This window comes from Ceratotherium simum, chromosome 2 (assembly GCF_057802395.1).
Source record: "Ceratotherium simum simum isolate JZ-2026a chromosome 2, ASM5780239v1, whole genome shotgun sequence".
Taxonomy (NCBI): domain Eukaryota; kingdom Metazoa; phylum Chordata; class Mammalia; order Perissodactyla; family Rhinocerotidae; genus Ceratotherium; species Ceratotherium simum.
In genome coordinates, this window is record NC_141901.1 from 37585709 (window position 1) to 37598363 (window position 12655).

General features: G+C 37.4%; 1 protein-coding gene across 1 annotated transcript; it reads left to right on the forward strand.

The window, feature by feature from the left end:
* Positions 1-948, forward strand: LOC101404613 (olfactory receptor 10T2). The gene has a single exon (XM_004442754.1). It carries the CDS (start codon positions 1-3, stop codon positions 946-948), a length of 948 nt encoding a protein of 315 aa, XP_004442811.1.
* Positions 949-12655: the final 11707 nt, after the last annotated feature.

A 12655-nucleotide genomic window follows, 5' to 3' on the forward strand; every position in this document is an offset into this window, starting at 1 on the left:
ATGAAAGCTTTCAATAAAACCACTGTGGTTTCACAGTTCATCCTGGTGGGCTTCTCTAGTCTAGGGGAGCTCCAACTCCTGCTTTTTATCATCTTCTTTCTCCTGTACTTGACAATCCTGGTGGCCAATGCAATCATCATGGCTGTTATCCACTTCAGCAAGACTCTACACACTCCCATGTATGGTTTCCTATTCATCCTTTCCTTTTCCGAATCCTGCTACACTTTTGTCATTATCCCTCAGCTACTGGTCCACCTGCTCTCAGCCACCAAGACTATCTCTTTCACGGCCTGTGCCACCCAGCTGTTCTTCTTCCTTGGCTTTGCCTGTACCAACTGCTTTCTCATTGCCGTAATGGGATATGATCGCTATGTGGCAATTTGCCACCCCTTAAGGTACACACTCATCATGAACAAAAGGCTAGGATTAGGGTTAGTTTCTCTGTCGGGATTCATCGGTTTCTTTATTGCTTTGGTGGCCACCAACCTCATCCGTGACATGCCTTTTTGTGGCCCCAATAGGGTCAACCACTATTTCTGTGACATGGCGCCTGTTATTAAGTTGGCCTGCACAGACACCCATGTAAAAGAACTGGCTCTATTCAGCCTCAGCATCCTGGTAATCATGGTGCCTTTTTTGTTAATTCTCATATCCTATGGCTTCATTGTTAACACCATCCTGAAGATCCCCTCGGCTGAGGGCAAAAGGAAGGCCTTTGCCACCTGTGCCTCACACCTCACAGTGGTCTTTGTCCACTACGGTTGTGCCTCCATCATCTACCTTCGGCCCAAGTCCAAATCTGACTCAGACAAGGATCAGTTAGTGGCAGTGACCTACACTGTGGTTACTCCTCTGCTTAATCCTCTTGTCTACAGTTTGAGGAACCAGGAGGTGAAGACTGCACTGAAAAGAGTTGTGGGAATGCCTGTGGCAACCAAGGTGATCTAACAAAAAATTTAAATTAGCTAGAGAAGTCACAGAAGAAGTCAAAGGCATGAAATTTTCTCTGTCCTTTTATCAGTTCAGTCATGACTTGGACAATGTTTTCAAGGACTAAAACCAATGTTGCCTTTCTCTTTCCTCCCACTAAAAAGTGCAAGTCAATTAAAAAAAAAAAAAAGAAAAACTCTCACTTACCAAAAAGAGAAAAACATAATAGTTTCTTTAAGGAAAGACACAGGGGCCGGCCCCGAGGCTTAGCAGTTAAGTGCGCGCGCTCCGTTACTGGGGGCCCGGGTTTGGATCCCGGGCACGCACCTACTCGCTGCTTCTCCAGCCATGCTGAGGTCGCGTCCCACATATGGCAACTAGAAGGATGTGCAACTATGATATACAACTATCTACTGGGGCTTTGGGGAAAAAAAGGAGGAGGATTGGCAATAGATGTTAGCTCAAAGCCGGTCATCCTCAGGAAAAATAGGAGGATTAACATGGATGTTAGCTCAGGGCTGATCTTCCTCACAAAAAAAAAAAAAAGAAAGAAAGACACAGTACTCAAAATGAAAGGATGCCAAGGACTGCTTTTCTGGTTGGATAGAGAGAATTGGATCTGAAGTTACGAGAAGCATCTTATCTAGGACAGAGGCATTCACCTAGTAGTAAACCCACTAGGTACCAGGTTCCATGCAAAGTAGAAAAATTAAGATGAATAAACTGATATATTATGGAGATGGAGGAGTGGGTAAGTAGAAAGACGAGCAATGAAAAAAACTATGATAATAAAGATAATCAGATCTGTTAAAAGGATATAAACAAAGAGTTATGAGAACCAAAAGAACAAATATTTATTCCTTCTGAATGAAAAAAAGTTTGGAATAAGTAAGAGGAAAAGAGGGGAAAGGAAATTTGAACTGAGCCTGAAGTGGTAAACAAGATTTCCATACTAAGTAACTGAGTTTTCCAGTGACAAAAATATCAATCAATATTACCAGAACTGTAGATTTTTTTCAAAATTTGATACTATTTTTATTATGTTAATTATAAATTAAACATTTTGGTTTTTGTAGTTTTTCTTTAATTTTCATAGTGATATCTTTAAGTTTTTAGTGGATGTTAATAATGGACATAAAACAACCGATAATGACAGCCTCACGTTTGCTGCTCAAGTGGAACACAGCACTCCGAAGAGGCAGAGATGGCCCTAATCTTTCAGTTGGCCAACCCTACGATGGTCATAATGTAAAACTTATATGAATCTAACATTTTATTGTAATAATTTCAACTATAAATACTAAACAGAATTGATTTTAAATCCAAACTCTATTGTTTACAAGCCATGTAATTTGAGACGTGATATTTCAAACTATTGGAACTGATGTGCCTTGAATTTTTTCATCTCGGCAGCTGATGTTTTTTTGAGTGAATATGTGAATTATCTAGTTAGCACAGTGCTTGTCTTCTGCTTGAGAGACTCGGGTACTGTTAACTAAACCCTTTTTCTGTCCAGCGACCCAACTCATCTAGAATAAAAATCTCCTGATTTGTTAAAATTATGTTGCACCACACAAAGGAAAAACTATCATTAATTGTATGACTGTGAAAATTATATATAAACAAGGAAAATGTTTTTATATAGTAAGTTAACCAACATGTTCTACTTCCTCTGTAAAGAACCTTGCCTGATTCCCACGGCACAATGAACACTTGTGTCTAGTAGATTACTTTCTAGTGTGCCTGCATATTTCAGCCCTTATAAGTTAAATCGTATATGTTTGTTCTCAACACTATCTATGATGGTTGTATTTATTATTCTGTTTATTCTCCTTCTGAAATTTAATTTTGTACTATGTAGCCTGGTGCAGTATGATTGCACAAAAGATCATTTCTTTCTAATACAGCTAGGTTGAGTGTTTTGGAAAGGTTAAATATGAGCAAGAAAATCACAGAAGAAAAGAAAATCTTCAAAATCTAGAAGTGTTATTTACTTAGATTATTTTGCAAGTGTAAATTCATCAGAATTTTTCTAACGAATTATGGGTGAGCTTATCCTAGATATGCTCCAAAGAGCTCTGACCATGTAGTCCAATACTCAAAGTAAAAGCCTTATTCCTAAATGAAAATATTTGTAAAAATGTGTATACTTATGCATTTTGAGTTGAAATAAAACATTTTAATTATATAAGAGTCATTCTTTTGATTTTCTACTCTACCAAACTTTTTGAATTAATCAACCAACTACCTGACCTATTGGGTCAGAGGACAGGGTTTCTACTGTATGTTTTCAACAATGTACAAATATTTTTTTTCCTGTGGATGATATAGAGATGTAATAAGTGAAACAAAAAACAAAAATCAAAAAAGTGAATTATGCTAAAAGAGTGGATGTATAGTTGATTAATTTTCCTTAAGTACTACTTAGGTCATATGATTTTATGAAGTGCTCTCCAACTCAAAGTGTATATACAGTTACAATGCTTGTTTTCCCAAGTTATAGTTCAACCCCCCCACTTGCCTTATTAGCAAGAAATTCACTATTTCCTTCTTGAGGTCTTCTAAACTGAATTTTTTAGAAACTCTTGGGATTCACACATTTAAAAGGAGAGTCAAAATGGTTTCCATGCAAAAGCGGAGAGAAGGTTGGTTCTCTATGTGCTGCTAGTCCTTCCTGCCACTCACAATGTCATTAGCAGAGTTGCTCCTATAGGACTGATAGGCAGTGCTGGTCCACTCACTAGTTACAAAGGGCTTCCCAAGCTCCATGTTTCTTTGAGGGACATTAATTCAATTCCCCCAGATAAATAAAAGCTCCCTCACACATGTACTTCCTGAGTTTTAGCTCTGTCCTTCTTTAATTACCATTTACAACCCTGTCCTGAACCACCCACTGCCTCAGGAATGCTGAGTCAGCACTTACTGGGTTGGGTAGGCATCTGAGACCCCAAGTCATCATCTCTCTTTTCTCCACGGGGATATGAATAGGACAAATCACTTTTTCTAAGGCCAAATACCCTCACAATTCCGGGATTCCCTCTATATACCTTTTCAAGCGCATCGACATACCTGCCTCTGTAAATTTATCAGTGATTTAAAGGCAATTTTGTCACCAGAAAAGTGGAAAAAGAAGAGAAAAAAATTGAGATTAAAACTGGCATTCTACTTGCTCTGGCAGGATACCCCACACCAGTTAGTATCTTTTCAATAATAAACAACTAAAATAGAAGCTTGAAAACAAAGATTACCTGAAGTGTTTCATAAAATGTTACATTTAACTAGAGTGCTAATTTTAAGGAAAATAATTTATATCTGCTACCTTTGGTAAGTAGTCTAAGAAAGTGCCTATTATATCTCTCAAAAAAAAAAGTTGTAGTTTTCTTTTGCTTTGAAGTGATGTGAATATCAAATATCTACTATGGGGAAAGGAAAGCCTTTCTTGACAGGAGAGGTTGCAGAGTTTTCAATTTGTTATTCCTGTCAATCTGGCTTTGGTATCAGGGTAATTCTGACCTCATAAAATGAGTTTGGGACTGTTCCTTTCTCTTCAATTTTTTGAAGAGTTTGAGAAGGATATGCATCGATTCTTCTTTAAATGTTTGGTAGAATATACCAGTGAAACCATCCAATCCTGAGCTTTTCTGTGTTGGGAGGTTTTTGATTACTGCTTCAATCTCCTTAGCCATTACTGGTCTGTTTAAATTTTTTATTTCATCATGATTCATTCTTGTAGGTTATATATTTCAGGAATTTATCTGTTTCTACTAGGTTATCCAATTTGTTGGGATATAATTGTTCACAGTAGTCTCCTATGATCCTATGTATTTCTATGGTATCAGTTATAACATCTCCTCTTTCATTTCTGACTATATATATTTGAGCTCTCTTTTTTTTCCTTCGTGAGTCTAGCTAAGGCTTTGTCTACTTTGTTTATGTTCTCAAAAACCAACTCTTGGTTTTATTGATCTTTCTCTGTTGATCTTTTCTATTGATCTTTTTAGTCTCTATTTTATTTATTTCTGTTCTGATCTTTGTTATTTCCTTCCTTCTGCTAATTTTGGACTTAGTTTGTTCTTTTTCTAGTTCCTTGAGGTGCAAAGTTAAGTTGTTTATTTGAGATCTTTCTTTTTTCTAGATGTATGCATTTATCACTCTAAACTTCCCTCTAACAACTGCTTTTGCAGCATCCCAGAAGTTTTGGCATATTGTGTTTCCATTTTCATTTGTTTGAGTTTTTTTTTTTAATTTCCCTTTTGATTTCTTCTTTGACTCATTCTTTGTTCATGAGTGTGTTGTTTACTTCCACGTGTTTGTAAATTTTTCAGCTCTTTTCTTCTTGTTGATTTCTAGTTTCATACCATTGTGGTTGGAAAAGATACTTGGTATAATTTCAGTCTTTTACATTTGCTAAGACTTGTTTTGTAGCATATCACATTTCTATCCTGGAGAATGTTCTGTGTGCACTTAAGAAGAATGTGTATTTGCTGCTATTCTTATATGTATATCTGTTAGGTGCATTTGGTATAAAGTAGGTTCAAATTCAGTGTTTCCTTGTTGTTTTTTTGTCTGGATGATCCATCCTTTGCCAAAAGTGACATATTGAAGTCACCCACCATTATTGTATTGTTGTCTATTTCTCCCTTCAGACCCGTTAGTATTTGCTTAATATATTTAGGTGCTCCAATGTTGGGTGCATATATATTTACAATTGTTATATCTTCTTGATGAGTTGATCCATTTATCATTATATAATGATCTTTGTCTCTTGGTATCAATTCTGGCTTAAAATCTATTTTACCTGATGTACCTTTAGCTACGCTTGCTTTCTTTTGGTTTCCACTTGCATGGAATCTTTTTCCATCTCTTCACTTTCATTCTATGTGTGAATGAATGAGTCTGAAGTGAGTCTCTTGTAGGCAGCATATAGTTTGTCTTGTTTTCTTATCCTTTCAGACACTCTGTACCTTTTGATTAAAGAATTCAATTTATTTACATTTAGAGTAATTATTGATAAGTAAAGGATTATTAATGACATCCTATTAATTGTTTCTTGGCTCTTTGTTGTCCCCTTTTTCCTTTTTTCCTCTCATTCTTCCTACCTTTGTGAATTGGTGATTTTTCATGGTGGTGTGTTCTGAATCCCTTCTCTTTATCTTTTGTAAATCTACTATGGGTTTTTGTTTTGTGTTTACCATGAGGCTTACACAAAATATATACGTGAATGTCCATTTTATACTAATAGCGATGTAACTTTGCATAAAAAGTTCTACCCTTTTACTCCCTTCTTTTTAGTTTTTAGTGTCACAATTAACCCTTTTATATTGTGTATTTGTTAATAAATCATAGTAGAGATACTTATTTTTAATATATTCTTTTATTTTAAACTTTGTACTATAGTTGAGTGGTTAACACACCATCATATTGCAGAATTCAAATTTTCTAAATCTGACTATATATTTACCTAACCAGTGTATTATGTATTTTCTTGTTACTAATTAGTATCCTTTCATTTCTGCTTACAGAATTCCTTTCAGCATTTTTTGCAAGGCAGGTCTAGTGATGATGAACTCCCCCAATTTTTATTTTTCTGGCAAAATCTTCATTTAACCTCCATTTCTGAAGGATAACTTTGCCAGATAGAATATTTTTGGCTGGCAATTTTTTCATTCAGCACTTTGAATATATCATCCAACTCTATCCTGACCTGTAAAGTTTCTTCTGAGAAATGCACTGCTAGCCTAATGGAGGTTCCTTTGTAGGTTACGATTTTTTTCCCTTGCTACTTTTAGGATTCTCTCTTTGTCTTTGATTTTTGAAAGTTCATTATGATGTGTCTTGGAAGAGATATTTTTGAATTGAAATAATAAGATAATGTATTAGTTCCATGAACTCAGATGTCCAAGTCTTTCTGGAGGTTTGATGAGTTCCCAGCTATTATTTCTTTAAATAAACTTTCTACCCCCTTCTCCCTCTCTTCTCTTGCTGGAAATCCAATGATTTTGACATTTGTTCCTTTGATGGTGTCCCATAGATCACATAGGCTTTCTTTGATTTTTCATACATTTTTCTGTATTCTCCTCTGACTGGGTTATTTCAAAGTGCCTATCCTCTAAATCACTGATTCTATCTTCTGTCTTGTCTATTCTGCTTTTGATGCTCTGCATTGCATTTTTAATTTTATTCACTGAATTCTTTAGTGCCAGAGTTTGTTTGGCTCTTTTTTATTTTTTCTGATGAAGATTCACCCTCAGCTAACATCCATTGCCAATCTTCCTCTTTTTGCTTAAGTTTAGCCCTGAGCTAACATCTGTGCCAATCTTCCTCTATTTTGTATGTGGGATGCCTCCACAGCATGGCTGACAAGTGGGGTAGGTCATATTCAGGATCTGAACCCACAAACCTGGGCTGCTGAAGCAGAACATGCAGAACTTTAAACACTTGGCCATGGGGCCAGCCCCTGTCTGGCTCTTTTTTATGACCTCTGTCTCTTTATTAAGTTTTTCACTTTGTTTATGTATTGTATTCCTAATTTTATTGAATTGTTTTTCTGTGTTTTCTTATACCTCATTGAGTTTCCTCAAAACAGATATTTTGAATTCATTATTGAGTAAATTGCATATTTTCATGTTTTGGGGTTTGGTTACTAGAAGGTTATTGTGATCTTTTGGTGATGTCATGTTTCCTTGATTCTTTATTTTCCTTGGAGTTTTACATTGTTGTTTCTGCATTTGATGTAGCTGTTACCTCATCCAATCTTTACTAGCTACCTAAAGATGGGAGATACTTTTTGTAGGTCCTGTTTATATCTTGGGCTTTCTCTGATCTCGTATGGATACAGCTGCTCCATCCTTCTTTCTCCCTCTTGTGGCAGAATACTTGAGCTTAGTATGGCTTTTTCTAGATTTTACAACAAACTAGATGATAGGAACCACTCTTTTGTTTTCTAAGGGTGGCACTACAGGTCAACTTTGTGCTTTCTCCCTTGCCCATAGACCCTCTCCCGCTTTCGTTGTGCTCTCCCTGTCTACTAAACTTATTCCAGCAGCTACCTTGGGTGCGTGCACGAGCTGGCTGTGGATTTGAAGGCGGTGTGGGTTTGGCACTTAAAGTGTTGGAGGTGCCCACAGCCCAGTTGGGGAGACCCTCAAGTGAGGTTTTCCCAGTGGCTTGTAGGTGGGCTTACTGCTGGAGTCCTGAACACAGTCAGCAGAAATCACATTCCTTAAATGCCTTCTGATATTCTTATCTACCTTTCACCACCTCCTCTCTCCACTCAGTCATGGAAGTCCTGACTCAACACTCTGAGTGCTCTCAGAGAGAAATGGGTTTCTCCAGCAACATCCCACAAGGTGGGGAAACTAGGCACTCATTCATTTCTCTCTTTCCCTTTTGGGAGAGGTTTTTGCCAGGTAGTTAATCCCATGCTGTGCTGCCTTGGGTGAGGGATGGTACTGAAAAATTCCCTCCTAAATACTCCAATTCATCTAACTTGTTTATTTGTTTTTGTGTTTGTTTTTTTTTTCCTCCAACAGAGTGCTAAAATCTCTCCTCAGTAAACCAGGACTTCACAAATGTTCTTTTATCCTTGGCTGTCTGCCCAAGTCATCCCACTTCAAGTGTTCCTCAACTGCAACCAAGAGGGTCTGAAGCCAATTCACAGATTCTTGCCAGTTTCATAGCCTATAACAAGGTCTGTCTACCTATTACCCAATGTACAGGTGGGAAAGACTCATCCCCAGGCCCCTTGGTGTATGATGCTGGATCCTCTAACTCCCAGAGAGGCACTTTTGTGTGGGGATGAATACTGAATTTTAGTTATGTAAAGGTGAACAAAAAGGAGAAACATTTTATGCCACAATAATGCTCTTGTTCACCTCTGTCATGTCTTTGTTTGAATGTGTCCTTCTTAATGAGGCCTTCCTGGATACCCGAAATAAAATCATCACTCCCAAGTCTCACTCACTAGCTTTGCTCAACTTTTCTTCCATAGCACAAATAATATTCTAACATATTATAAAACTTACTAATTTATCCTGTTTGTTATTTATTATTTCTTCTCTTCACTATGACATAAGATCCATGAAGGCAGGATTCTTCATTTTTCTTCACTAATGTATACTTTAACTAGAAAAACTATGTAATATTTAGTAAGTCTTCAGTAAATAGTATTTTATTAGAGTAAATATGGACATTTTTTGTAATTATGTAAATAAAAAGATATCTCTGTGTGTGCAAACACATGTGTACACATTTGAAAACCTAGCAGTGAAATCTAATGGAGATCTGTTAGTTTGATTTGTTTAGCATCCCACTTTCAGGGAACTTTCTCTCTCTGACTCCATGTAAACCAATTGGGGAAATGAATTACAGGGAGTTATCTCATTGACCACGAGTTTGGGCTTGTGACCGCACTGAGGCAAATCATTTTCTCTCCCCCATGGTTAAAAACAAGAGTAGACAGAGAAGGATGGAAACTGTTCAATGACAATTCCTGAAGAGATGATTAACAAGATCCTACAGCTGAGATTTTTGGAGTTGCTCTGTTTCCTTCAAAAGGTCTGGTTATGGGTCTTTCTTCACATACATGAACTGTCCACTAACTTTCAAGTAAGCATTATCATTAATGCTTACTTAAGTTAATCAAGTTTCGTGTGAGGAACTGTGAAAAGTCTGAAATTTTGTACTAGTTGCAAGCTAAGAAGTTAGTCTGCTAAAATTTCAGTAGAAGACTCCTAGGTCAAACACAAAGGACAGCTTATTACTTACAGTAACTGCAGTAGACAGAGGATTGAACCTTGTGTTGAGCCCCAAATCCCACAGGGAAATGTGAAAAGGGCTGGGTGACTCCTGAACATACAGTATGTAGTGTGTGTTACAGGAAAGGGACCCAGAGCACAGGTGATCAGGACAGGCTTAACGTTTCCTTCAGATTGACTAAACTTTAGACAGGTTTCTTGCTGACTCTAGAGCCGTGACCTCCCTTTTCTTAGAGCATTTACTTTAGCAAACTTATAATTGTAAATTCTCTGTCCTTCTGAGATGTAAATCTTTCTAAGAGTCCCTCATCAGTTTTATAACCCAGGACTGTCTTTCTCAAGGACATGGAAAAATCCCTTTGACATAGGATCATCAAGGAAGATATTGTTCCTATATTCCAGTTTCTTTGGGAGAATAGGAACCTAACTTCCTGTCATAAAGCTATGAGAAGTTTATTTTTCCTTTTGATAAAGCCAATCAGCAAACACAGGTGGTCTAAGGTCCTCCAGTACTTTTCCATTAGCTCATCTCAGCCTTTAAAAGTCTTCTCACTCTTTGTTATAGTAGAGTTTCCAAGATCAGACTGAGTTCTGGCTTTCTCTTCTTTTTTTTTTTTTTTTTTTAAAGATTTTTATTTATTTAATTTTTTCCCCCAAAGCCCCAGTAGATAGTTGTATGTCATAGCTGCACATCCTTCTAGTTGCTGTATGTGGGACTCGGCCTCAGGATGGACGGAGAAGTGGTGCCTCGATGCGCACCCGGGATCCGAACCCGGGCCACCAGCATTGCAGCGCGCGCACTTAACCACCAAGCCACCGGGCCGGCCCTCTCTTCTATTAAAATAATCTTGAGGGCCGGCCCGGTGGCTTGGTGGTTAAGTGCGCGCGCTCTGCTACCGGCAGCTGGGGTTCGGATCCTGGGCGTGCACCGACGCATCGCTTCTCTAGCCATGCTGAGGTCGCGTCCCACATACAGCAACTAGAAGGATGTGCAACTATGACATACAACTATCTACTAGGGCTTTGGGGAGAAAAAAAGGAGGAGGATTGGCAATAGGTGTTAGATTAGAGCTGGTCTTCCTCAGCAAAAAGAGGAAGATTAGCACGGATGTTAGCTCAGGGCTGATCTCCCTCACAAAAAAAAAAAATATTAAAAAAAAAATAATAATAATCTTGAATAAAGTCTTCCTTACCTGTTTAACATTGTCTAGCACAGTTTTGCTTTGACACAGGGAACCTGATTCTTTTATATGGGTAATAAACAAACTTGTCAACAAAGAACAACAATTCTTTCTCTTCTAAGACTGATACTATAGAAACACTGAGGAAAAGATAAAAGTTAAATAAAAAGTTACTCTGGAGATCCACACATGAAGAAGATAATAGGAAATTAGACCTATACAGTAAGATAGATGAAAACTTTAAAAAATCACATTAATGTCATGTTGCTGTGGAAAATACTCTATGCACTAGTGGTGGACATGAAACTCAGTCATTTTACATGAAATTTGACCAAGGTGTTAAGTGGAAAGTCCATTTATGGAGCTTCCTACTTAATTACTGCAACTTCCTGCAGTATAGAATTTAATTTTTTGATGTCTATATACTCTATATTCAGAAACTTTAAATTATAGACAGTTCCTCCTAATTTTTTTTAATGCATGTGACATAACAAAACAGCACTATTCTAGTTTAGTTGTATGCACTTTTCTAACCAGAACAGCATCTCTGTTTACCCCATGGTGAGTTTTTCTGAAATTCATCATTGAAGGAGAAGTTAAATCTGTTAAGCAAATCTAGTACGTAGTTCCAAGAATGCCAATTAACTTTCCTGCCATTATAATCAAATTATAAAACATAAAATCTGTGACCGTTGGATATAAGTAATTCCTTAAACAGGTAAAAAGGAGCAGTACAACAAAATGTCAAAAGTAGAAAAGAAAAGATAAAATGGTAACAATAGAGTGAAATGATTTAGTTGAGATTGGCCATGAACAAGAAACCTCATGAGTTGGGTCTATGAATGAGCTTTTGATACTCTTCAAACTCCTTAAATTGTAAGGAAGTATCCCCCTCCAATGTGCATAAGGATAATTTGATGTTTGCATGTTGATTTCAACAGATCATCAAAGAAATGTCTGTTGCAAGATGTGGACTAGAATGATTAAGGTGATCAGGCCACTGGTCAGGCCGACTATTTGATTCTTTTTATAAAAAATTTTTGAACCCAATATTTTCCAATAAACCCTTTCATAGCACCTTATTCTAGAGTAAAAACAGGCAGTAGTGGCACATAATGTAAAAAAGGGAGTTTTTCTAACTTAGCTTCAATCGAGGCACAAAAGCAGAAGGAGGAAAACGTGCCAATTACTTTCAAAAATAAAAAAGTTCAGTTAAAAAGGGATGGAAATATATTCTTTGGAGGAAGCCATTGGAGTCCTTGGTATTTTATCTCACTTCAAAAGAAGAACTACCTCAAGACTTTGGCATGTATCCCCTGGAGTTAAATGTACAGAGTGGATTGGTATCTGATTGTACGTGAGAAATCTGAATGCAGGAGTCTGTGGCTATTGGAGTGAAGTACCAGAGCAGGGCCAGAAATGCCTGCACTTCCTCTGACTGGGGAGGGGCAAAAATTTCGTTTTGGATCAGATATGGGCTAGTTGAGAGAAAAAGTTAATCTGGAATCACTTAAAATGGATTTACCTAAGAACCTCCAAAGAGATGTGACTCAGAAAATTGGTGAACTCTCAGGATTAAGAGGCAAACTCACAAACTGTAAGCCAGAGGCAGCTTCCACCCTGTCACAAGAAAGTTGGTAAAAGCTCCAAGTAGGAAATGCTTCCAGAAACATCTTCAAAGCCCTGAGAGCACCATTGCCAGAGCATGACAGTAACAGTCATGGAAGAAAATTCCTCCACCTATTCCTTCTCTCTCCCCAATGTAATCCTTGAGGATCAGTCATGAAA

Bases quoted from the DNA above. Each gene is read 5' to 3' on its own strand.
- LOC101404613 (XM_004442754.1), top strand. From the start codon at position 1: ATGAAAGCTTTCAATAAAACCACTGTGGTTTCACAGTTCATCCTGGTG.